This window comes from Amblyomma mixtum, chromosome 1 (assembly GCF_055824585.1).
Source record: "Amblyomma mixtum isolate Tamu chromosome 1, ASM5582458v1, whole genome shotgun sequence".
Lineage (NCBI taxonomy): Eukaryota > Metazoa > Arthropoda > Arachnida > Ixodida > Ixodidae > Amblyomma > Amblyomma mixtum.
Window position 1 is genome coordinate 66,292,739 of NC_143012.1, and position 23,143 is coordinate 66,315,881.

At 51.7% G+C, this 23,143-nt stretch overlaps 1 protein-coding gene across 1 annotated transcript; it reads right to left on the bottom strand.

The window, feature by feature from the left end:
- Positions 1–7,226: 7,226 nt before the first annotated feature.
- On the bottom strand, positions 7,227–22,532 carry LOC149366573 (uncharacterized). The gene is made up of 6 exons (XM_089571336.1): positions 21,740–22,532; positions 21,509–21,646; positions 20,089–20,205; positions 13,781–13,915; positions 10,094–10,339; positions 7,227–7,604 (listed from the first exon to the last, which is right to left on the bottom strand). Exons 1-6 carry the CDS (start codon positions 22,244–22,246, stop codon positions 7,446–7,448), a joined length of 1,302 nt encoding a protein of 433 aa, XP_089427462.1. The 5' UTR covers positions 22,247–22,532; the 3' UTR covers positions 7,227–7,445.
- Between the last annotated feature and the right edge of the window lie 611 nt (positions 22,533–23,143).

Consider the following 23,143-nt stretch of genomic DNA (forward strand, 5'->3'; position numbering starts at 1 on the left):
GTCAAGGCAATTTTCCCGCTTGCCGTCGCCGTCCACTGTAAGTTCTGCATCACAGGGCCGCAGCTACGCCGCGGCTGTCCGAGGAAAGTCCCTTAGCCCACGTAGGGGAAACTAAACAAAGCAACCTGTGGTGGTCTGGTTGCTTGCCGAGGAAACGACGAAGATCCTCCAGCGACCATGCCGTTTGAAGACGTCGCACCCGGACGCCGCATACAATGACAACCTCGACCACGACGCGAACCACCTTCATAACGACGCCGTCGTCAGGAAAAGCTTCAACCATACGCCCCACCCACAATTCACATATCCGACGAAGCCGTGACCCGACGCCGTAGACAACGTGCACCGCCAGAGCCAGGACATCCGGCTTAGGAGTGGTTATCGACGGCCGGAAAGTCACCGCTCTAGTCGACACAGGAGCCGATTATTCGTGATGAGCGGACCATTCGGTGCGCAGCTGAGAAAAGTAACGACCGCATGGGACGGCCCACAAATTCGCACCGCAGGGGGCCACCTCAATACGCCAACAGGACGGTGTACAGCGCGAGCGACTCTCAAGGGACATACCTATCCCGCGACCTTCGGAGTGATACCGCAATGTTGCCGCGAAGTGATCTTGGCCACGGATTTCCTTAATGAGGATCAGGCGATCACCCTGATGCTCACATCACACTTTTCACGGACGAGGCCATCACATCGATGAGAACCCCGGAACATCACGTTGCGCTTGGTGTCCTGGAGGAACAAGTGAGTGTCCCACCCCGCTCAATCGTCATCACCGTAGGCGCCACGGAAGCGAATAACACTGAAGATATTATCGAGGGGAACATGCAGTTGCTTCTCGACCGAGGAATCAGCATCGCGAGGCATCGAACATTTCCGCAAAGGACAAGCCGAAGTACTGCTGACTAACTTCAGCGAAGTATACCGGCACGTTAAGAGAGAAACGACGATTGCATTCCTCGATGAAATATCCGACGTACGAGACTTTTTCGCGCTCTCCGACCCATGCGTACAAGATTCGTCTGACCAAGAGAACTCGCCCACTTTTGACATAAACCCAGCCTTGCCCCGGAACAGTCAAGACGAGTGCTTCTCGTCATCACCGGAGGTCCTACAAACGCCGATTGCCAAACATCGCATTATAACCTACCAGCACGCCCAACCTCTCCACCAGAGCCCCTACCCAGTGTCGCCGCGAGAACGACAAGCCATCCGGGACCAAGTGGAAGAAATGCTGCGCGACTACGTTATTCAGCCTTCAAAGAGCCCCTGGGCCGCACCTGTTGTTCTAGTGAGAAAGAAAGACGGAGCACTTCGATTCTGCGTTGATTACCGGCGCTTGAACAACATCACAAAGAAGGACGTCTGCCGCCTCTTTTGCATCGACGACACACTGGACCGACTCTGCAACGCCAGATATTTCTCATCGATGGTCCTCAAGAGCGGCTACTGGCAAATTGAGGTCGATGAAAGAGAACGCGAGAAGATCGCATTCATCACTCCAGATGTCCTCTTCGAGTTCAAGGTGATGCCATTTGGTCTCTGTTCTGCACCAGCCACATTTTAGCCAGTAATGGATACAGTGGTGGCAGGCCTGAAGTGGCAGATTTGTCTGGTATATGTAGATGACGTCGTTGCCTTCGCCTCGAACTTTGAGAAACACCTAAAAAGGCTTCGAAGAGTACTAGACGTAATCAAATCGTCCGGCCTAGCTTTGAAAGCAGGGAAGTGCCACTTTGCCTATGAAGAGCAGCTGTTTTTAGGCCACATCGTTAGCAAGGAGGGAGTACGGCCAGACCCGCACAAAACCGCTGTTATCGCAATGTTTCCACCAGCGGCCGATAAGAAAGCTGTGCGCAGATTCCTCGGACTCTGCGTGTACTACCGACGATTTGTGAAGACTTTTCGCGCAGCGCCGAGCCACTGAAACACCTTACAAAGGCAAACGTGCCATTTAAATGGCAAGCGCCGCAAATGGAAGCCTTCAAGGAACTTCAGCGTCGTTTACAGTCCCCACCGATCCTCGCGCACTTCGATGAAAACGCCGAGACAAACTCATACCAACGCAAGTAGTGGGGGCCTAGGCGCTGTCCTCGTTCGGAAAATTGACGGAGTGGAGAAGGTCATCGCGTACGCTAGCCGTTCCCTGTCCAAAGTCGAAGCTAATTATTGAACAACTCAGAAGGAGTGCCTTGCCATCATCTGGGCTACTTAGAAATTCCGCCCCTACCTGTACCGACGACCGTTCAAGGTGGTCAGCGATCACCACGCACTGTGCTCGCTCGCCAGTTTGAAGGACCCCTCCGGCCGCCTCGCTCGATGGCTGCGGCTCCAGGAATTTGATGTAACCGTCGTTTACAAGTCGGGACGCAAGCACTCTGACGCCGACTGGCTGTCACGAGCCCCTGTAGATGTACCGCCGCGGGATGACGATGAGGACGCCTTCCTGGGACCCCTCCGCTCCAGCTCTTTTGCACAACAGCAACGCTCGGACCCCGACATAAAATGCTCATCGAATACTTAGAAGGCAAGGTTTGTTCACCCCCCGCCTCGTTCAAGCGAGGATTGCCTTCGGTCTGTTTACAGAACGATGTCCTCGTGAAGAAGAACTTCGCAGCGAACGAAACAGCCTACCTCCTTGTTGTGCCTGTTAGTCTGCGCGGAGAAGTTCTTCAGGCCTCACACGACGAGCCGACAGCTGGACATCTCGAGTTTTCTAGCACCATCCGCCGTATTCAAGACAAGTATTACTGGCCCAGACTGTCTGCCGATGTCGCACATTATGTGAGAACCTGCCGAGAATGTGAGCGACGAAAGACCCCTCCAACCCGACCAGCAGGATTTCTGAACCCCATTGAACCCCCCTCAAGGCCCGTTCAGCAGATCGGCATGGACTTGCTTGGCCCTTTCCCGAAATGAACGTCTGGAAATCAGTGGATCATTATAGCGACCGACTACCTGACCCGCTACACCGAGGCAAAAGCCCTACCGAACGGAACAGCAGCAGAAGTCGCCAAATGTTTCGTGGAGAACATTCTTCTGCGACACGGCGCCCCCGATGTGCTCATCACTGACAGAGGAACAACGTTCACGGCGGAACTGACGCAAGCCATCCTCCATTACAGCCAAACGAGCCACCGGAGAACAACTGCATACCACCCGCAGACCAACGGACTGACCGAGCGCCTCAACAAAACCTTCGCCGATATGCTCGCCCTGTATGTCGATGCCGAACATAAGACCTGGGACGTCATCTTACCTTACGTAGTCTTCGCCTACAACACCGCAGTGCAGGAGACCACGCAGATGACGCCTTTTAGGCTCGTCCATGGCAGAGAGGCCACGACCACGCTGGACGCCATGCTAGCGGACGTTACCGAGGATGATAACGTCGACGTCACCGCCTACCTTCAAGGCGCAGAAGAAGCCCGAAAGACCAGCAGCGGACCGACGCCAGACGCTATAACTCACGAAGACGCAACGCGGAATGCAAGCCAGGAGACCGAGTGTGGGTTTGGACGCCCATTTGCCGCCGAGGATTGAGTGAGAAGCTTTTGCGCCACTATTTCGGCCCGTACAAGGTTCTTCGTCGGCTAGGTGAATTAGACTATGAAGTCGTCTCTGATCAAATGAGTGCATCCCAGCGACGCCGCGTTACGACCAGAAGCAGTCCATTCCGTACGCCTAAAGCAATATCATGCACGCTAAAGGACGCAGTGTTTCCACTTTCGGTGTTTATTTTTGCACAATCCGTTTTTGATTGTTTATAACCGCATTATGCTCTAAAGCATCGAGTCGATGCTTCTTTGAGAGGGGAGTAATGCCGCGAAACTTTGTAGTGTTTGTTTGTTCTGTTTATTTGTACATGCTCCAAGGATTCCGTCACGTCGATTTATCGGTTCGTTTGTGACGCAGGACGCGCCTAGATTTATCTCGATTCATCGCATGCAGGCGGAGCCGGTTCTATTTTCCAGCAGAATATTCTAGCAACTTTCCAAACTTTATCTCGAATGTTCGCTATCAGCTTTAAAGAGAGCACGGCTGACAGTGGCGGGCATTCTGTTCGTCGACCGCCGAGCACGCTTGTTGCTACGCCGCGGCCGAGTGATTCAGTTCTTTGCGGGAGCAAGTCAGCCCAAATAAAGAGTTCCGTTTCGAAGACATCCTCGTTGTTTTCCTGTTCGTCTGACTGCAGTCACCACTACGTGACAATATATATAACGCCGTGAACAAGGGGACACGCACTGGACTATCTTTGTTTAGGGTGCTCATTAAAGCCCCTTCCCAATGTTACTTGATTAGAATGTTACTAGTTCAGGCGGGTTATCAGAATCCCCAATCGAGAGATTGATGGCAACTGCAGGATTTTTTGTAGCGAAAGCCACACTACTATAGCTGCGACGCATTTCGTCGTGAGCCTCCGAGTGACCGTGAAACGACCTTGTGATAAGAGTGTTGGTAAGAACAAATAACAGTGTGTGTTCTACTTAGTGAACCACTTGTGGCCTTTAACTGTGACTTTGAAGTTTGATAAACGGCACACATGTCGCCGTAAGGCTCCGAATGACCTTGAAACGACCTTGAGATAAGTAGTGGTCGCACATCTGCCTTATCATGTGTGGTCCACCTTGCTGCTGCTCCACTTGATCTTTGACCTTTTAAGTGGTCGGTAGAGGGCGGTGAGAATTAAGCCACGTGGTAGTTTCCTGGTGTCACGTGATTCAGTTTACAGTTGTGAAGTCAGGGTATGGGGTGTATCAACCGGAGCTGTGCGCTCTGCTTTGGATATGCTAAAACTCTGTTCAGCAAAGTTGAACCACTTGAATTGCTTTTGCTTCCTTTTTAGACGGCAGTGGCGTCGCACCAGGCTCAAACAGCTTCGCGTCGTCCACTCACGCAGGAGTGATTTCACTGCTGGGCATCTTTATTTCCCGCTGCATTTCAGAGAATATGAGCTATAATCCTCATCATGTTCGTCAGCGAACTAAGAATATTTCATGCTGGTAAACCAGCGGCGAATAGGCTTAAAGTTAATTCTCATTTTCCCGCACTCATGCTGTGTACAAATGAGACGCTTTTTTCCGAGATTTGCGGCAGTGCAAATAACTTCTCAATGAACGTTTCATTCAGGAGTTACATCAGGGAGGGCTTTGAATGCGTGGTTTAACGTCCCGAAGTTTCATGCATAAAGTTTCTTGACTTTTTTCAACATAGCCAACATAGTTTGGCCATAATGGACGTTTGAAGTTTCAAGAAATCACGGTTTGCGGAACCAAAGGTCGTAGGTGCGAATTCCTATGATAAGCTACACTTTATTCGACTAGTAATACGATCCTAATAATGTGAACTATTTTAAACTACTCCAAAGATCCTATGCCAATTAGGTGGTCCACAGTGTGTGTACCAGCCCTCCGCGGTGGCTCAGTTGCTGCTGCGCTCAGCTGCTGGGCCGAAAGACTTGGCTTCGATCTAGGCCGCGGCGGCTGAATTTCGATGGAGGCGAAATTCTTGAAGCCCGTGTACTGTGCGATGTCAGTGCACGCTAAAGAACCACAGGTGGTCGAAATTTCCGGAGCCCTTCACTACGGCGTCCCTCATAGCCTGAGTTGGTTCGGGACGTTAAACATCAATAAACCAATAAACCAAGTGTGTGTACCAATACCACCCACTGGTCCCACTTGAATGGTCTTGCGTTGCAGTAGTCTTAGTGCCTCTGCCGAAATTTTTTTACCAAAAGTTACATTGGCCATGAACTTGCAATTTCGCTGTGGCGGTGCTGCGAGGAGGCACAGAGACCGACCTTGAGCCGTTGCCTAGCAACCGCCGCAGCTGGCGGACGCCGCACGCTCGCCGCGCCATCTGGCATGACGTCACACCACGTGCCTTGCCGCGGAGCCGCCGCCGTTTTTTATGACGTCACACCGTCGTTGCGCTCGCCTCCGCTCGCTTTGCCAGCTGTGTCGCATGCGTGCTTTCGCTGCGTATATCCTGCCATAGCCGAGCTAAGCCACTGCTAATTTTTCAGGAACTTCTGGACCGATACCAAAAGTTTAAAACGGCGTTTATGATACCACCAAACACACCGAATCGCTTGCGAGCAACTCTTGTCGATATAGAAGCGAGAAATGAGAAAACAAGCCGTCGCGCCCACTCGTTCCCGCTCTTGGGTATGTGCGGCAAGCGCTTGCGGCCTTCAAAACGTTCTGTGCGACACACGCACCAAGCGGGTGAAGAGAGGCGAGGTGGAAACTGAGGACGCACAGGAGTTTGTCGCTACTTTCTGAATCAAGGGGTTTGGTTTTAGTGTGACCTAACGCAGCACACCACAAAAGTGCCCGAACAAGTTAAGTGTCCTGAAGGCGAATGCACTCATTGGCATCAAGTTGAACGAAATACGTTACTCTGTAAACTGCCTCAGGTGTGCCTCGAGTTCATTTTCCGCACTGATCCCAGGGTAGCTTTCTCCTGTGCTGCTTTCGGATTGTTTTCACCTTAACAACTACTTAGCGCCGATCGGAGGCTGCGCCTGAACAGAATTTAAACGCTTCCGCAAGCCCAGTGCACCCCTCTGGTTAGTTGGCAATCCCGTTAAGACAGAGACCAAATCCAGGCGGCATGCAAAGACTCGAGTATTCTGCGGCATGTCAGGGCACACAAAATAATCCGAGACGGTCAAAAAAAAATTATCAGGATTCCTCTACCAAGGATTTTCTCGTGGCCTGACTTTAAATCCCGTGCACTTCCCTGAATATACAGGCGATGGCGAGGTCTGCCTCTCCACAACACCTGCTCTCCTCATATTTGGCCACTCCCTTGGTATCTCCCGAAGCGCACTAGGTGGTTCAGGTTGGCCCACCATCGCACGTCTTGCACAAGAGCGTTTCTACATCGTATGATCATTTGATGTATGATAAATGGTCACTCGTATCATTCATCCCGGAATCCGCCCAGAATCGCGCGGTGCGTTTCTTATATTGAGATTAGTGTACCCACTCTAGTATTGTGTCACTAATATCTCAAGCTAACCTCCCTTGCCTTCGAATCTCGCCGAACGATGAATAGACTTTGCCTTTATAATAAATTCTAAAAATTATAACCTGAGAACTTCCATTATATCCCCAGCCAACCATCATTCATGCCGTATTAGCCACCCGAGATTCGCGCATCTACCACGTGCATCCACCTCTGCCCGTTATTCATTCTTCAGGCTAATTGGCAGAGTGTAGAACAACTTACAAACGGAAACTGCGCCCCATAATGCCCCTGGCCGCTTAGAGGCATCACTCCAAGAAGTAAAAACTTAACACTGATGCAAGCCCGCCTCTGATGTCATGGCCTCGAAGCAGAAATAGAGTGCAGTTATACGCCGCAGACTAAATAAAACACTAGCGACAATTCGCGCAGCAAAACAGGAAAAAGGCCGATGAATCAGGGTCGTTTACTTACATGGCATCGACAACGCAGATAACCTGCCTGTACTGGGGCTTATTTGTGCTGGAGGTGGTAGCGGGGGGCTCGGGCGGCATTGTTAAACTTTCAGATGAAACACCCACATATTCGCATTTAGGAATTCCCATCTCGTCCTCGTTGTAAGCGTCTTCCTGCAGTGCGAAAATTGATGCACCAACAATAAGCACACAGTAAGAAGCTCTCGGGCAAAAAGTGCACCCTATATATGCACAAATGTCTGTACTGAGCCGTAAGGCTGCTACACCTTCCTACTTGATCTGGCATATTCACGTTATGGTGCCATAAGCAACGCTGTAATAATTGCCGCACGATCCTCCAATATTAGATTTAAAGCAAACAACACTGGCCTCTGACGATTAGCTGCGATACTCTCGTGCATTAAGTTGCAATCCTTACTGCGTTGAACTCCCCTGAAAATTTTGTTGGTCGCTGCAAGAAAAATAGTTTCGTTTTCCCAAACTGACACAGGAAGCCGCGCTGCGTACTATTGGTGCGCTCCTCATGGCCTAAGTGCTATGTACGAGTTCATCAACATCATAAGCCTGACTACGCCCACTGCAGGGCAAATGAATCTCCCACGTCTCTATAAGCCTCTGGGCGCCGGCGATCGCTGGCGTAGCGTCAGTGGCGTTGTCTGAAGGTGGGCTCCGCCGCATGCCAGACGTGGGAGGAAGAAGACGAATTCGCTCGCGCAGGCGGGCCGGTCGACGTGTTGCATGGTGGGCGATGTGCTGATGCGGAAAAAACATGTAGCGGCGGGGTACAGGTGAGCGTGGTGCTGGCCTGAAGAACCGCAGTGGATGCAGCCAGGATTTTGACCAGCTCCGCAAGGAGTGCCGGGCCCATGGGACGCTCTTTGAGGACCCCGAGTTCCCCTGTAAGGGCAGCTCAGTCTGGGGCAACAAAGACCCCAAGTTCCCCCAATCATGTGGCTACGACCTCCGGATGTGTGTCACTCTCTAATGCTCTTTGTGGATGGAGCATCAAGGTTTGACGTCGTACAAGGAAGTGTGGGAACTGTTAGATGGCTGCCTCTGCCGCCAACCTGACGCTGAACGATGAGCTCTTCTATCACGTGGTGTCCGACGAGCAGTCCTTCAACCAGGACTACGCCGGGATCTTCCACTTCCGCAACTGGAAGGCCAATTGGCCGGTGGATGAACAAAGCTAGTTGTCGCCGAATAACAAGAAAAGCGTAAGGGAAATGATTCCATTTTTTAAATGCGTTTCGTTAATCAACTGAAACACTAATAATTCCACGGCTAAAAGGTAAGTTATTAGAAGGAAGAAGACAGAGCAACCACATGCCACCGTTGTTATCCGAACCGACGACCTCAGAATTTTGAGTACGGTGCTCTATCAACTTCGCTTGGCGGCTGCTGTCTAATCTTCGACTATCGGGGGTACATATGTTTACAACTGATCCAACCTGTTCATCAGCGCCACCCACGCCTATAAACGGCGGACGTAGTACGTCCTGAGTTCCCGCTGGTGTGACGTGGAACGTCATCAAACGGCGAAGGTTGAAGCTGTGTGAGAACCCTCTTATGCTTCCTATGGCATCAAGGCTGCCATAACCGAGGCCCTCGGTTCTGGACTGGAGTTGTATGGGCTGTACTTGTCGGTATGTTTCCTTCAATGGAGCGCCTCTGATGTATTTGAGATTAACCTGAGTTACTGGGCAACGTTTTCTAGAGAGTTTCCTCAAGATATGCCCTGAAGGTTCCACATACTGTTAGCATACAGCAGATCACAGTGTGGTACCGCAACAAGGAGGCTACACAATGTGTGCCTTATGCTTTGTAGTAAACGCCCCGCTACAGTAAGAAAGCGCTTCTGTATACTACCATGGATCCTGCGCCTTTTCCTTATATAACACCACCGAGACGCAGGGCTACAGAACAAGCAACCCACTGTATAAGTCTGCTGCTAAAGAGAATCGGGGACCGCATGTTCCTGTAGCTCATTTGGTTTTCATTTTACTTGATCGCCCGCTTATTGGCCCTTTTTCCGGGGGACGTAGGTCGTAATGGTTGATGTCCCTTTGGTCACGGCAGAAACGCACCCCCGAGGCCCTTTAATACCTAAACGCTTTCAAGCCTCCGCTGTACTGACAGACGAGCACCGACGACTGACTGAACACGACGACACATTTTACATGCGATTTCTCTGGGGCGGCGCTCCGAGGAGACAGAGCCGTTGAACCTTGAGACGCGTTGCCTAGCAACCACCGCAGCTGGCGGAAGCCGCGCTCTCGCCGCGCCATCTGGCATGACGTCACACCGCACGCCTCGCCGCGGAGCCGCCGCCGCCGTTTGGCAAGACGTCACACCGCTTGCCTCTTCGTTGCGCTCGCTTTCCCTACGTATGTGACTGCCAATTTTTCTGAGGCATTTCCGTTTAGGGAAATAAACTAAGCTTTGGTTTACAGACGAATTAGTAAAGCATAGTCCCTGCAACAAGGCCGCTCTGGAAGAGCTGGCAGTCGGGAGTCTAGGGAGGAAACGACACAAAGCGTTCCAAAACTCAGCCCTGCCTTGTTTTCTGCTTCAGTGTGCGCTTGTTTGTTGATCCCCTGGTGACCAAAGGGAACCTCAAGACGGTTGTCATGGCTTCTTACCAGAGGGATCATGGGAGCTGGTGATTTGCGAGGCGTCACTATGGCCCAGGGGTCACTGGACTCGGACTCGTTGTCGGGTTGCTCGTGCGGGAAGATGTGTCCCTTCTGGCCCATCAGGAGGAGGACGATGGGCAGCACCACCACTATGGAAAACACGATGCCGCCCAGCCATATGTTGTACCAGGTGCACCACCACCACCAGCCCTCAGCCTCTTCCACATCAGCGCCGTCATCTTCCTCCAGGAGCTGGAACAAACGCAGCGTTGATGACACGGGGTGCCACCAACCAGAACACCGGTAATGACTGCAGGGTACAGCTAAGAGGACGTACCAACAGCCTCGATTGTCCGTTCTCTTCAATAAACGATGCACTTTTTAAAGACGCCGTTAAGATTCGAAACGGGCGTGAATTTTTTCGCCAGCTATGAACGAATTCTTGCAGTGCTTTGAAATATGAATTTGAGGAGAGGACAGAAGTTTAGATTGGAGGTCACCAGAAGCGTAGTCGGGGGGGGGGGGGGGGGGGGTTCGGTGTCAGAACACCCCCCCCCCCCCCCATTCCCCACCGAAATTTTCTGCGCATTGTATCCCGCCTTCTTTCAGCCTTTTTTCGCACATGTTATTTTACAGCGCATGGATGTAGCAAAAATGCAAAAAACGAAAATAAAAGTGTCGGCTTGTTTGCAAAAATGGTTCCTGTTCCAAGCCACCGAGTTGAAGTTACAGTTGTGTCTCTGTTTACACACGCTGAACTAAATGTGCCAACGTAAGAGTGTAAATTACCGCAAAATGCAAATGTCTAAGACATTCCTTGGGCGCAGGCTCTCTTTTTATTTTTTCTAATGTCAGCGTAAACACCCCCAAAAAATGTTTCTGGCCACGCCACTGGATGTCACGGTCTCTTCACAAGACGTATTCGCTGGCTCTGCTGATGGGGGGTAAGTAACCGTAATACAGCCACGTTTTCTTGTTGCCTCCAGCTGTGCTGTGTCGTGTAATTAGCGCAAAACTGTACTCGTCAGCCGAAAAAATACAAACAACTTGTCGGTTTTCCTGTTATGCTCCTGAGTCTAATAAACTGAGGGATGACTGGCCGGACATTCCAAATACAAAATTATTAAAGTCGCAAACGAAAGGCAGAAACAAATTAATTTATATGGATCAAGGGCATTTGCAATCACACAGCTCCGAACATAATGTTAGTGGTAAACTTAGGGTAATAATTCAGGCTGCGGTAACATTTTTAAAGGTGTAAAAAACCGCGCCAGTGCGTTGGGCTTAAAAGTTACGCCTGTGAGAGTGGTTTGCAGTGTCTAATGATGATACTGAGATCGACCACATTAATAAAAAAAGGCATAATGCAGGGATTACAAATTGGTCAAAGGTAACTGAAAAACTTGATCGAAGTTGGCGTCAGGCAACCTAGGCCACATTCCTTATCAGAACAAAAACAGCTAGCCCATGACGGGCAGAACAGAAAAAAAGGACATCCGCAACACAATTGGGAAAATGAATCGGCATGTACAGCCCCAAGTCAAAGCTTAACAAACACCTGGGGCAGGATAATATGCAGCTGTTGACACTCACGTTGTAGACCAGACATTGTCCGCCCTCGAATGGTATGCACAGAGCGAGTATGTTTGTGAAGTTACGAGGGGAGAGTGAAGGTGTACAGCGCACCAATCCTTCATCTCCTTAAAGAGCCGCTGACCAGCATTGTATAGTTTAAACAAAAAAAGCGCAGTGCATGAAATGTGCCTCGGTGAAAGCCTGCAAAATACTGGAGCCACGGTTGCCCCGAAGAACGGCGAAAATTCGTATCAAAGCACTTCCGCACTTCCTTTCGCTAGGCCTACCATCTCGTCCTGTATGCTGACACCCATGCATCCGTTGTGACGTATAAGCGAACGGAAATCCAATGGCAAAATGGAATGACGAATTTCCCACAACAACGCGTCGCCTGCCCGTCCCAATTTTCGTTTTCAGCACAAACAAAACCAAAACTGGAATTTAGTTCGATATTTTTTTGTCCAAGTCCACGAATGATTCAGCGCATTCTTTGTACTGTCACTTTCGTATAGCCCTGATCTCGCTCATAGTTTCGCATCTTAGAGCACTCGCACGCAAACCCTTTTCAAGAAAGCTGTGTGTAACTCCATATTGAGACCACTTCTAGCGCGCGCTGCAATGTTTCGTGCACAGCAGTGCTGATAACCGCGTCCTTTAGCCTGAAGCTAACGTCTAATAGCGCACTGTTCTCACCCGCTGGATTATTCGCTGGAGGCCTTTCACTCAGGCACGTACGGCGGAGAACGTTCCAAAGTGAAGGAGGCCGTTAATTTCCCAATCCCAAGGATAAACAACGCCTCCGCCACGAACTTCGAGTTACAAAAGAAAAAAAAAAAAACAAGCGCACAGAGTATGAAAACGCCACCGGGGGCGCATGGGGAAATACGCCACGTCGCAAAAGTCAAGAATACTTGTAAAGGCAGGTGATGAAGTAAGCATCTGGCGTGCACCTATATCCCATCTCCCGCTAAAGTAGGACTAAGCGGAGAAATTTCACTGGCGGTAGCTACTCAAAGTGACGGGAAAAAAATTCGCTGTGGCTTAGCTTGGTTAAGCCCGGTAATTGCGAAAGCAATATCCGTACCTACGCCATGGTACAGCTGGTAGTGTAGCTGGTGGTGGTGCTTGTGGTTAGACTTGTGGTGATGTATCGGTTATCCAATCCAATCGAAACCAATCCATTCCATTCCAATCCAGTTCAATTGAATCCACTCCAATCCAATGTAATCTACTCTAATGTAATCTAATCTAATCTAATCTAATCCAATCTAATCTAATCTAATGCAATCAAGGTCAAATGAAGGTCAATGGTGGTCACCACCACGGCACGATGGTGGTCACCGCCGCGGCACGGCAAAGGCTTTCGTGAAAGTGCAAGTAGTATTGCTTCCGCAATAAAAATCTTCGTAGAGGGTATGGTAAGAAAGGACCTCTCGAAACCACTCGAATGCGATGGCTTTAACTCCACTGTTACTCTTTTTTATGAATAATTTAAGGACCAACTCCACGGGCCCTTTTCGGCGCGCGTCTTGCGCGCTTGGGCGCCCGCGCGCCGGCCAGAGGCAGTCTGCGCATGCGCGACGCGTCGGTCGCCGCCGAGCGCGTCCACGACGCTCGGATCCGAGTAAACCAGATATTCGGCGCGCACGTAACTCGCGGCAGCGCTTATGCTATTTCCGGCGCGCTAGCATCGACCAATCAGTGAGCGCTCTTATGCTGTGTCTTCCAGAGCGGGTCTTCCAAGCGTTACCTGCAGCGCTCGACTGGACGCATACTCGCGCCATAGGCTTGGAGCTGTGTACCGCTTTTATTTTGCGCCTTGGGGCGCGGCGCTCAGCGCGCAAGCGCGCATGGGGTGTAGTACGCAGAAGTGTCTATGGAGCCGGGCCTTTACTCTCACACGTTCCCCGGCCCATGCCTCGCCCCACAGCGGAGTAACACATTTTCGACCAGAGCATCATCAAGAGTCATTTAAAATAAACAGCCCTCCAATCCTTCATGAAAACATTCGCTGACGGTTCAAAGCCGAAGGCGCCGCTGGTTGCCGTAGTGGAACAAAAAAAAACGTGCTTCGGTTGTCCCCATCACAAGTGCCCCCCGGCAAAGACGTCAGCCTACCGACTCGCTCTCCAAGTCCCTCGTATGTACGCTAAGCGGTGTGTCGTAAGGCTGTACGTAAGAGGTCGACTCGGAGTGGCTGGGCGCCTGGCTGTGGGCAGCATCCCTGGACGGCTGCGGATTCCTCCTCTCCACCTGCGCGGTAAAGTCCGGAGAAAGAGCACACTATGTAGGAGAGCTGGAGTGTGACACTTCCTGATTCAGATAGTGGAATGATTCTGTAGCGATGGCAGCCACGTCACGATAAAGTGGCATCCGGGGGTGCGTCTGTCAACATCATAAACCTGTCTACGACCATTGCATGTGACATGGAGTGCATAGTGGCGCAGTTGGAATATTATGATTCCAGAATCAGAAGTGGAGAAGTCTGGCGAGAGAAAGGGGCATGCTATCGCACCTCGTCCCCTTCAATCCAATTCACCGCCCCTAAATTTTCCGTCTACCTCTTGCCTCCCTGCATTCCCTGCGTGGATGAGGTGTTCTCCGAAGGAAAAGGTGAAGCGTAAGTGCACTCAAAGATGGCGGTAGGATAGGGCGTCGGCGTTGCATCGTTCTAATAAAACTAATACGCAATGGTACGTCGAAGAGTTGCCACGAGCTGCGCTGCTAGCGTATCAGCCACTCCAGATAGCGCTTATACTAGATGACGCATGTAGGTAACCGGCAAAGAAGCATAGGGAAATGAGGATAAGGCTGATAGGAGAGAACGAATTAAATTGAAAGCAAGAAAAATAGGTAAAGTTCTTTCTTTAAGTGTTACAGGACTGGATAATTATTTCTGTAATCAATATAGATTCTTAAATTTTACCAACTTACGATTGCAGAGGGATTCCTACCTACGAATTCCCGTCACGTTGTTACGTTTCGCCTTGGGGGTGGTGGTGAAAACATTTATTAAAAAGGGACAGGAGGTATGTTTGGATCAGCCCTTAAGGGACTGATCCTTACAAACACAAGGTGGAGGTCCCTAGTATGAGACCCCAGGGGCGGTGGCCGCCGCCCGGGCGCGCCCGACTAAGTCTACCATATGGTGTGGGCATGCCAATTTAATCCCTTACTTGACCCCATTCCCAACCCCTCGGAGGAGCAGTGGGATGGTGGTGGTGGAAAACATTTATTTACACATGCACTACTGGAGGTATTGCATGAGCTGACCCAGAGGGGGCCAGCCCTTACAAGTACTAGGTGGAGGACCCTAGTTCGGGACCCCAGTGGCGTCGGCCGCCGCCCGGGCTCGCGCGACCAAGGCCCGTTGGGCCTGCAGGTCAGAGCAGCCGAGCAGGGCCGCCTCCCAGTCCTTCCGGGTTGGGTTGGGGTGAGGGGGGATAGCAGGGTTGGAGGGGCAGGCCCACACCATGTGGTAAATGTCCGAAGACTTATCCGCACAGTGCGGACAGCTGCCCGAGAAAGAAGGGTCGAAGTGTTTGAGAGCTGCCGGGCACAGCAAAGTATTGGTATACAGGCGAAGCAAAAGCCGCTCCTCCGCCTTTGAGAGACCTTTACACGGGCATGGATAAAGACCATGGCCAGATTGATAATGTAAAACAATGTGTTTAAAGGAGTAAGCGGGAGTGAATTCGAGTTCCTGATCGTCGGGGTCGGAGGGGAATGTCCGGTGAGAGAGCGCGCGGGCGGCGGCGTCAGCTGCCTCATTTCCCTCAAGGCCCATGTGAGCAGGAGCCCAAACGATACGCCGGTTCGCGGGGTCCCCGGTGTAGACGCTGTTTTGGAGAATGCGGTAGGCTAGATATGGTACCCAGCCCTGCTCGACGTTCCGACATGCCCCTCGCGAGTCGGAAATAATTGTTTTTGAATTGGAATCAGATGCAGCTATTCTGCATCTATTCTGCTATTCTGCTCAGCGATGATCCTGACCGTCAGCACTGGCTGGTGGGCAGGGCCAGCGCAGCAGCAGCAGCCAGTGGACTACCGGACTAGGCGGCCCACCCACATGTTCTGAAAATACTGAATAAATAAAGATGTTTTCAATCAAGCAATCAATGTTGGGCCTGCAAGTCGTGGCAGCCGAGCAAGATCGCCTCCCAGTCCTCCAGGGTTGGGTTGGGGATGGGGGGAATAGCCGGGTTGGAGGGACACCGTGTGATAGGTGGCAGAAGACACCGCACTACAGTGCAGGCAGCTGCCGTTAAAGGAGGGGTCAAAAAATTTGTTAGAGGCTTAGCTTCGTTAAGCCCGGTAAGTAGCGAAAGCAGTAGCCCTGGCTGCGCCTGGTTTGCCTGGTGGTGTGTCTTGGTAGTGCTCTTAGTAAAGCTTAATGAAAGTTTTGCCCATTTGTTTTACATGGCATTATACTCACCACACGAGGGCCCCCACGTGCTGGGAGATTTCTGCGTGCCTCGTTCGCCGAAACGAGCGGCTGACGCTAACGGATGACTGTCTAGAAGCTTCCCTCTTCTTTCACTCCCACTTCCTCCCTTCCTGTACGGTGTGGTTCGGGGGTCCACCGAGATGACAGAGAATTTCCTTTCCTAAAAAAGCGTTGCATTCAAAGGGCAAGGCATCACGCCGTACGGGTGGTGGCGTTCCTCCCTGTGGTTCGGGTGTCCACCGAAATGACAAAGAATTACTGCGCCATGCCTTTACCCTTTGAACGCACCGCTTTTTGAGGAAAGAAAATGGCGCAGTAATTCTCTGTCATCTCGGTGGACACCCGAACCGCGCGCGGCAGGACCGGGAGTTAGGCCGCGCTTGGCAGCTGCGGCCTCGTTACGCGACGGCGCAAGTTGGAGCCCCGCTCTTCTAGCTGTGACGTCAGACCGCTAAGCGCGCCGCGCGTGGCAGGAGCAGGAGTTAGGCCGCGCTTGGTAGCTAGCGGCCTCGCTACGCGACGGGCTGAAAGTGCAAGCAGTATTGCTTTCGCAATAAAATGTTTTAGTGCTGCCGGGCACAGAAATGTATTGGTGAGAAGGCGGAGAAGGAGCCGCGCGTCCGCCTTTTTCAGGCCTTTACATGGGCCAGGGTAAAGGCGATGAATGTCTTGATAATAGGTTGTAATATCTTTGAAGATATAGATCGGATTAGGATCGGGTTCCTGGTCGGGTGGGGAGGAGAAAACAGCCCAGTGAGAGAGCGCGCGGGCGGCTGCGTCTGTTGCCTCGTTTCCTGCCAACCACTGATGAGCAGGGACCCATATAAGGTAACGGTGTGGGGGGTCCGTATCCCGAATGCAATTTTGATAGATTCGAAAGGCTAGGAAGGGAGTGTAGAATTGTTCGACGTTCCGACAGGCCCCTCGCGAGTCGGTGATTATGTATTTTGAATCGGAATGTGAGGCCGCGAGAGCAATCAAGACCTCTTCTGCTTGTGTTGCACTACGGGCTCTGAAGGTGAGGCCGTTAACTGTGTTGCTGTTGTGAACTACCGCGACCGTGTACCATCCCCCGTGGTGAGGACCGGAGGCGTCCACGTAGTATACACCTTTCTAGCCATAATGTCGGGCTAGCGCTTCCGCTCGTGCCAGGCGCCGCCCGTTATGGTCTTCGTGTGACATGTTGGCTAGAAGAGGCCGCACGTGGAGGGCACGTCTCCACAGTTCTGGGATGTGAAACCTGTCTTCCATGGGAGTGGAGTGTTGGATATGGAGACGAGCAAGAAGGCGGCGACCCGACTCCGTTAGCGAGAAGCGCGTGTACTGGTTTGTAAGGTGCGCCTCCCGGAGCTCCCGGAAAGTATTCACCACCCCAAGGGCCATAAGCCGGCGGTTTGTAGTAGTGACGGGGAGGTCAAGGGCACGCTTAATAATTGCGAAGGATGACCTCAAGCGCATCCTCCCCTTGTTTCCATAGGTGGCGATGAGTCGAATAGAGAATTCGACTGGTTACAAAGGCGTTTGCAAGCCGCAAGGCACACTTATTTCGTAACCCCCCGCGTTTGTTGCAAACCCGGTGGACTATGCGGCCCACTTGGCCCCCACCTCACGGAGTTTGGCAAATGTAGTGTCTGGCCGTCTTTGTTTGTGGATGTAGAGTCCGAGTGCCCGTATCTCAACACTTTCGCGTATGGGACCACTCCCAAGAGAAAGAGATATTTTAGTTGTGCACTTTTGTGAGTGGCGGAGGTGCACAAATTCAGATTTTTAAGGGGAACATTGAAGACCGCAGCGGCGGGCGTAGCGGTCCACTATCGTCGCCGCTGTTTGCAGGCTGGTTTCAATGTCACCTGTGCTGCCCTGCGTGGCCCACAGAGTGATGTCATCAGCGTACAGGGCGTGCTGCACGCCGGCGGCACCACTCAGCTGCGCCGGCAGGTGCATCATGGCCAGATTGAAGAGCAGCGGGGAAAGTACCGCGCCTTGGGGGGGGGGGGGGGGGTTCTCCGCGTGCCGAGTAGATAAGGATCATGCTCTCTATCTTGAATTCGGATGTGGGATTGACGATCTATTAAAAATTGGCTTATGTACCGGAATGTGTTGAGGCAACAGTGGGTCACGCTAATGTTAGTGAGTATGATCTCGTGTGTTATATTGTAAAATGCCCTTTTAAGATCCAAGGCGAGTACAACCCGGTCATTATGGGGGCATTCGAGGGGGTCTAGGACTTCCCGATTAAGTTGCAGGAGGACATCCTGTTCGGATCTGTGTGGACGGATTCCGAACATGGTGCTCGCAAAGATATGTTTGCTTTTAATATATCCAGGTAACCGATCCCGCACCATCGTCTCCATTAGTTTGCCCACACATGAGGTGACAGGGATGGGGCGGAGGTTATCTGTGTCAATTGGTTTTCCTGCTTTAGGAATAAACGTGACCAGAGCCGTTTACAAATCGATTGGCAAGGGGGTGTCCCAGCGCCAAATTACGTTTCGCCTTCGTCGTGTGGGAAAAAAACGGCGCTGCTGCAGCGGAACGCCGACTTGCCACGAAAAACACGTTGGGTCAACGCCTGGATTACCCGCGGAAACAGCGTCCGTCTGCCAGGAAGTCTTCAGCGAGCGTCTCCGCTACATGAGGTGCGAACGCACGTTGGAACGCATGAAATGCGCGGGAACGCCGCTCGAGGACATTCCAGCTTCTGCGCGACGTGGTTGGCATATTTCTCCCTCTCCCAACACGTGACGGGGGCGTGTTCCCTAAGGAGAGAGTGTGTGATGGGTGTGACAGTGAACTTCCTTCCTCGGCAGGCCCGGCCCCCATATAGGGAACCTAGGGAAAGAAAACGCTTTACAAACTCTGCAGCGAGTACGGCCGAGGGGCGGGTCTCACCTTCAGGCGTTTCACCATTGAGCGTCCCGCCACAAGCTCCTTTGTACATAATGTAAATTTAGTTGTATAATGTTTTCCTCGTCTTTCCCGCATCCTCGTCTCCGACCTCCCTCATTCCCTCTCCGGCCCGACCGTGCTACCTGATCATTAACGTGCAGTGCTCTACAAGCCGCATGTGCACCTTCTGGTGGAAACGATTATGCAATAAATTTTAAGGCAGAAGCCTTTAATGCCTCATCGTTGTAAGCAGGAGTTGTCGACAGAAATGTCACGCTTTTCAATTGGTCAAAACGGTCGTCAAGTCAAAGTGCGCGAATTTCAAACGGGGCCAATTGTACTTTGTCTAGTAACCATGCAACCAATTAAAGGGATCGTATAATGCTCCAAATAAGTGGGAATGGGTTTAGTTAATTGCTTAATTTACCCAATCAGCCAAATTAACCTTGCTAATCAGGCCAGGCAAACAAATAAAACCGAGTAGGAAATTAGTCGAGTTCGGGAATCGAACCCCGGTCTCCGGAGTGCGAGACGAGCATGCTACCACTCCGCCATGCCAGCTCGAAGGTTTGGAATGAACAAAGGCGCGTCTAATGAATAGGGTGTCTTCGTTCACTCCCATCTTCCTCCCTGCCCGTTACGGCAAGGTTCAGGTGTCCACCGAGATATGCGAGACAGATACATTTCATTTCCTCAAAAACCAATTTACCAACGAGCAAGGCGTAGAACCGAACGGGCGATGGCGTTCTGTGTACTCCCTGGCAGCGTTGCAAGACGCTGTCGCGTTCCACGAGGCGAAGCACACATCAGTGACACAAGAAGCAACACTGCGCTTAAGGCTTTCGCCTCACCGCACTTTAGGTCAACTAAGTGCCCCCTGAATTTTTTTAGAGTAATTTACAGCACTCTTGGGAAGAACAATCCCCGGCACTTTTGAGGTTTTCGCGAGTTCTCGCTTACGTGTCCCTCATAATGCTTACGCAGTTTGCAACGACTTAAAACGTGCATGTCTAGCGGCATGCGTGTAACTATTGGGGGTCACGCCTGATGTAAGGGGGTAGAGAAGCTGCGAAATTTGAGTATAACGTACCTTGCGGTCGCTCTTGGCCGTAACGAGCTTTTTTCGGCTCGCGTGAGGGCCAGGAGTTCCCGCCTCGTCGCGTTCGTCGTCCCGGGGGACATCTAGAGGGGTGGGAGCGGCGCCACGCTGCAAATAAAGGTGAACCGTTTTCTTTGCTGAGTGTGGTACATTTTATTCGTGGGAAAGGACTTGGTGCTAAGAGGTCGCGGTAAGTCGTCGAGAGTGCACAGCCCTCGACGGCTTTGTCAGCCCACTCCACCGCCAAAACTTGCGTTCTGGGGTCAGAGCTAGCCAGCACGGTCTCCCACCACTAGAGAGAAGGAGCGGTAACCAGATCACCCGGAGGTGGCTCTATTTTTCAGTCCCATAGGATATGATTCTAGTTGGCTCGTTGGCCGCAGTGTTTATAGTTCAGTTTGTAGAGATCAGGATAAATGAACGCGAGGAGTGATGGGGTGCATATCGATGTCGTCTGTAGACGACGCCACGTAACCTCTTCTTTAGTCAGGTTTTTGTGCGGAGGGGGGGGGGGGGGGAGTTCTCCTCTCTCGTTTAAAATGATTGGTTGGAGCATAATATGTGATCACGGAATCCTTCGTGTAATTCAAGGAGCCAGACTCAGAACCCTGGAGGATACCGAAAACATTTCACTTGTCTCAATCTTACCTCAATACTAAAAAGTTATTCCCAAATAGAGTCAGAAAAAGAGCGAAATGAATCATATTCTTAGAAAACATGCCGGCGTTCATGAAATTGGTCCTCCTTTTGGAGTAGCCATTTCAGGAATCTGAGCCTAATTTGCCGGAATGTATAGTTTACGGAGGTTTAACGTCTCAAAGCGACTCAGGCTATGAGGGATGCCGTAGTGAAGGGCTCCGGAAATTTTGACCACCGGCGTTTCTTTAACGTGCACTGACATCGCACAGTACACGGGCCTCTAGAATTTTGCCTCCATCGAAATTCGTCCGCCGTGGCCGGGATTGAACCTGTGTCTTTCGAAACATCAGTAGAGCGCCACGACCACTCAGCAACAGCGGCGGCAATTTGCCAGAATTTAACCTCATTCAGATTTCATAGCTTTCAACAAAACGCATATAGTGAAGAATCGCGTGTCAAACTGTTAGACTCGGTGACGCTGTATATGGAAGAAAAATCGGTGAGTTACTCGCACAAGGTTCCTAGCACTAGGCGCGTTACTAGGCCCCAATCTAAAGTAGGGCGAATTGCGGAGGAATTTCCAGATGAGGTGGGAAGCAGATATGAAGTACTCCCACGGGCCTGATATCGTCTACCGCACAGAGTAAGTGGCCGGTTGTGTCAACAAGAAGCAAAAACTATAATGCAACTGTTTTCACGTCCTACGGCGGAGCTGACATCAGGAACCGAAACAGAGACCGACGTAAATAAACAACGAGTGCTAGACACTTACCAGAATGTTGAGCCATCCACCAATGAGTTGCGGCTCTGGTTTCTCGTCGCCATCTTCCTCGTCGCCTTCGCCCTTGGGTGTAGCAGGGGACGCATCCGAGTGCTTCTGAGGTGATACGGGAGAGCTGCCTTTCTTTCCCTGGGAAGAAGGATTTCCAACAGCGCTAGGTTTCGATTTCGCGCCTGATGGACCCTTTTCAGGGCCTTCTCCCTTTTCGTTACGTTTGCTTACCTTGCCGGCGGTCTTAGCAGGGCTATCGGGCGCCGGGGATTTCCTGTCTTCGCCTCGCCTCGGCTGCCCTTTTTTGCTGGCAGCCGACACGTCACGGTCCGAGTGGATGCTGTTGTGGCTCTGGTCTCTTTCGAGTCCCCGTTTCTTCTTCTGGTCGACAGGAGCGCTGCGGCCGGACTTGTAGGAGGAAGACTTAGCCAGGTTTCGTCGTGCTGCAGGCTCCGCATCGACGTCCTCGTTGGACGGCCTCCGTGACTTGTCCGGCTCGTCTGTGCCGGATGAGACGGCGTTCTCAGGCCTTGAAAAGTTCGGCGAGGGTGAAGTCTGTTCCTCGCCGTCACGACGCGTCCTTTCCACGCTGCCTGCTTCGCTGCCAGAGCGCGACTGCTCCCGTTCCTCCTTTCGGTCGTAGCTGCGTGCCCTCGAGGGAGCCGTCGGACGTTCACGGCGGCCCCTTGCTTCGACGCTTTCATCTTCCTGTCGACCACGCCTCTCCCGCTTCTCCATGACTTCCGGGGCTCGACCTCGGGCGGTTCCTTGGCGGATGGACTTTGCCTCTTCGCTGGGTAGTAGGCCTAGCAGATATCCTGGGCGAGTTTGGATGCAGCGACCCTCCGGGGCTTGTCCTCAGGCAGCTCTTCGGCGGATGGACCTTGCCTTTCGGCTGAGTAGTAGGCCCAGTAGATATCCTGGGCGAGTTAGGATGCAGCGACCCTGCTGGGCTTGTCCTCAGGCAGTTCTTCAGTGGATGGACTTCGCCTCTCAGCTGAGTAGTAGGCCTAGCAGAAATTCTGGGACAGTGCGGATGCAGCGACCAGTCTCGCGGGGGAACGCCTCCTTGTTGTTGTTGTTGTTGTTGTCCTCTAGAAAATGGCGCATACCCACTGCGGGGGATTGGCCAAGACACAGGCGGCAACTGATAGGTGTACAAAATGTTAAACAAGAAAATAATTGTGGGGAAAAATAAAATAATCATGATAATAATAGCAATTAGGAAATAAATGAAAGGATCTCAAATGTGTAATTGAAATAGGTTAAACAAATGCTGTGAGATCGGTGACTGAAATAGAGAACGGGGCTAAATATTCCACGTTTCAGAAAGCTTTCATTCCAGAGAAATATTGGTCATGAGAAAGACCAGAGCTTAAGACGGCAGCCGTTTAGTGTCTGTAAGGAAGTTTTGCATGGCGGAGAGCACATTCCAGTTGCTGTGCCCAAGGGAGGAAGCCCCAAGAGACAGAGCAACCCCAGCTGACAGACTTAGACCAAGCTGTCGTAACGGAAGCTCCAGCAGGCGGCTCCGTAAAGAGGAGAAACGGCGGCAGGTCAACAAGAAATGATCTATCGTTTCGGGTTCTCCGCAGAACGGGCACAATGGGGAGACCGCCAGACCAGATCTATAAA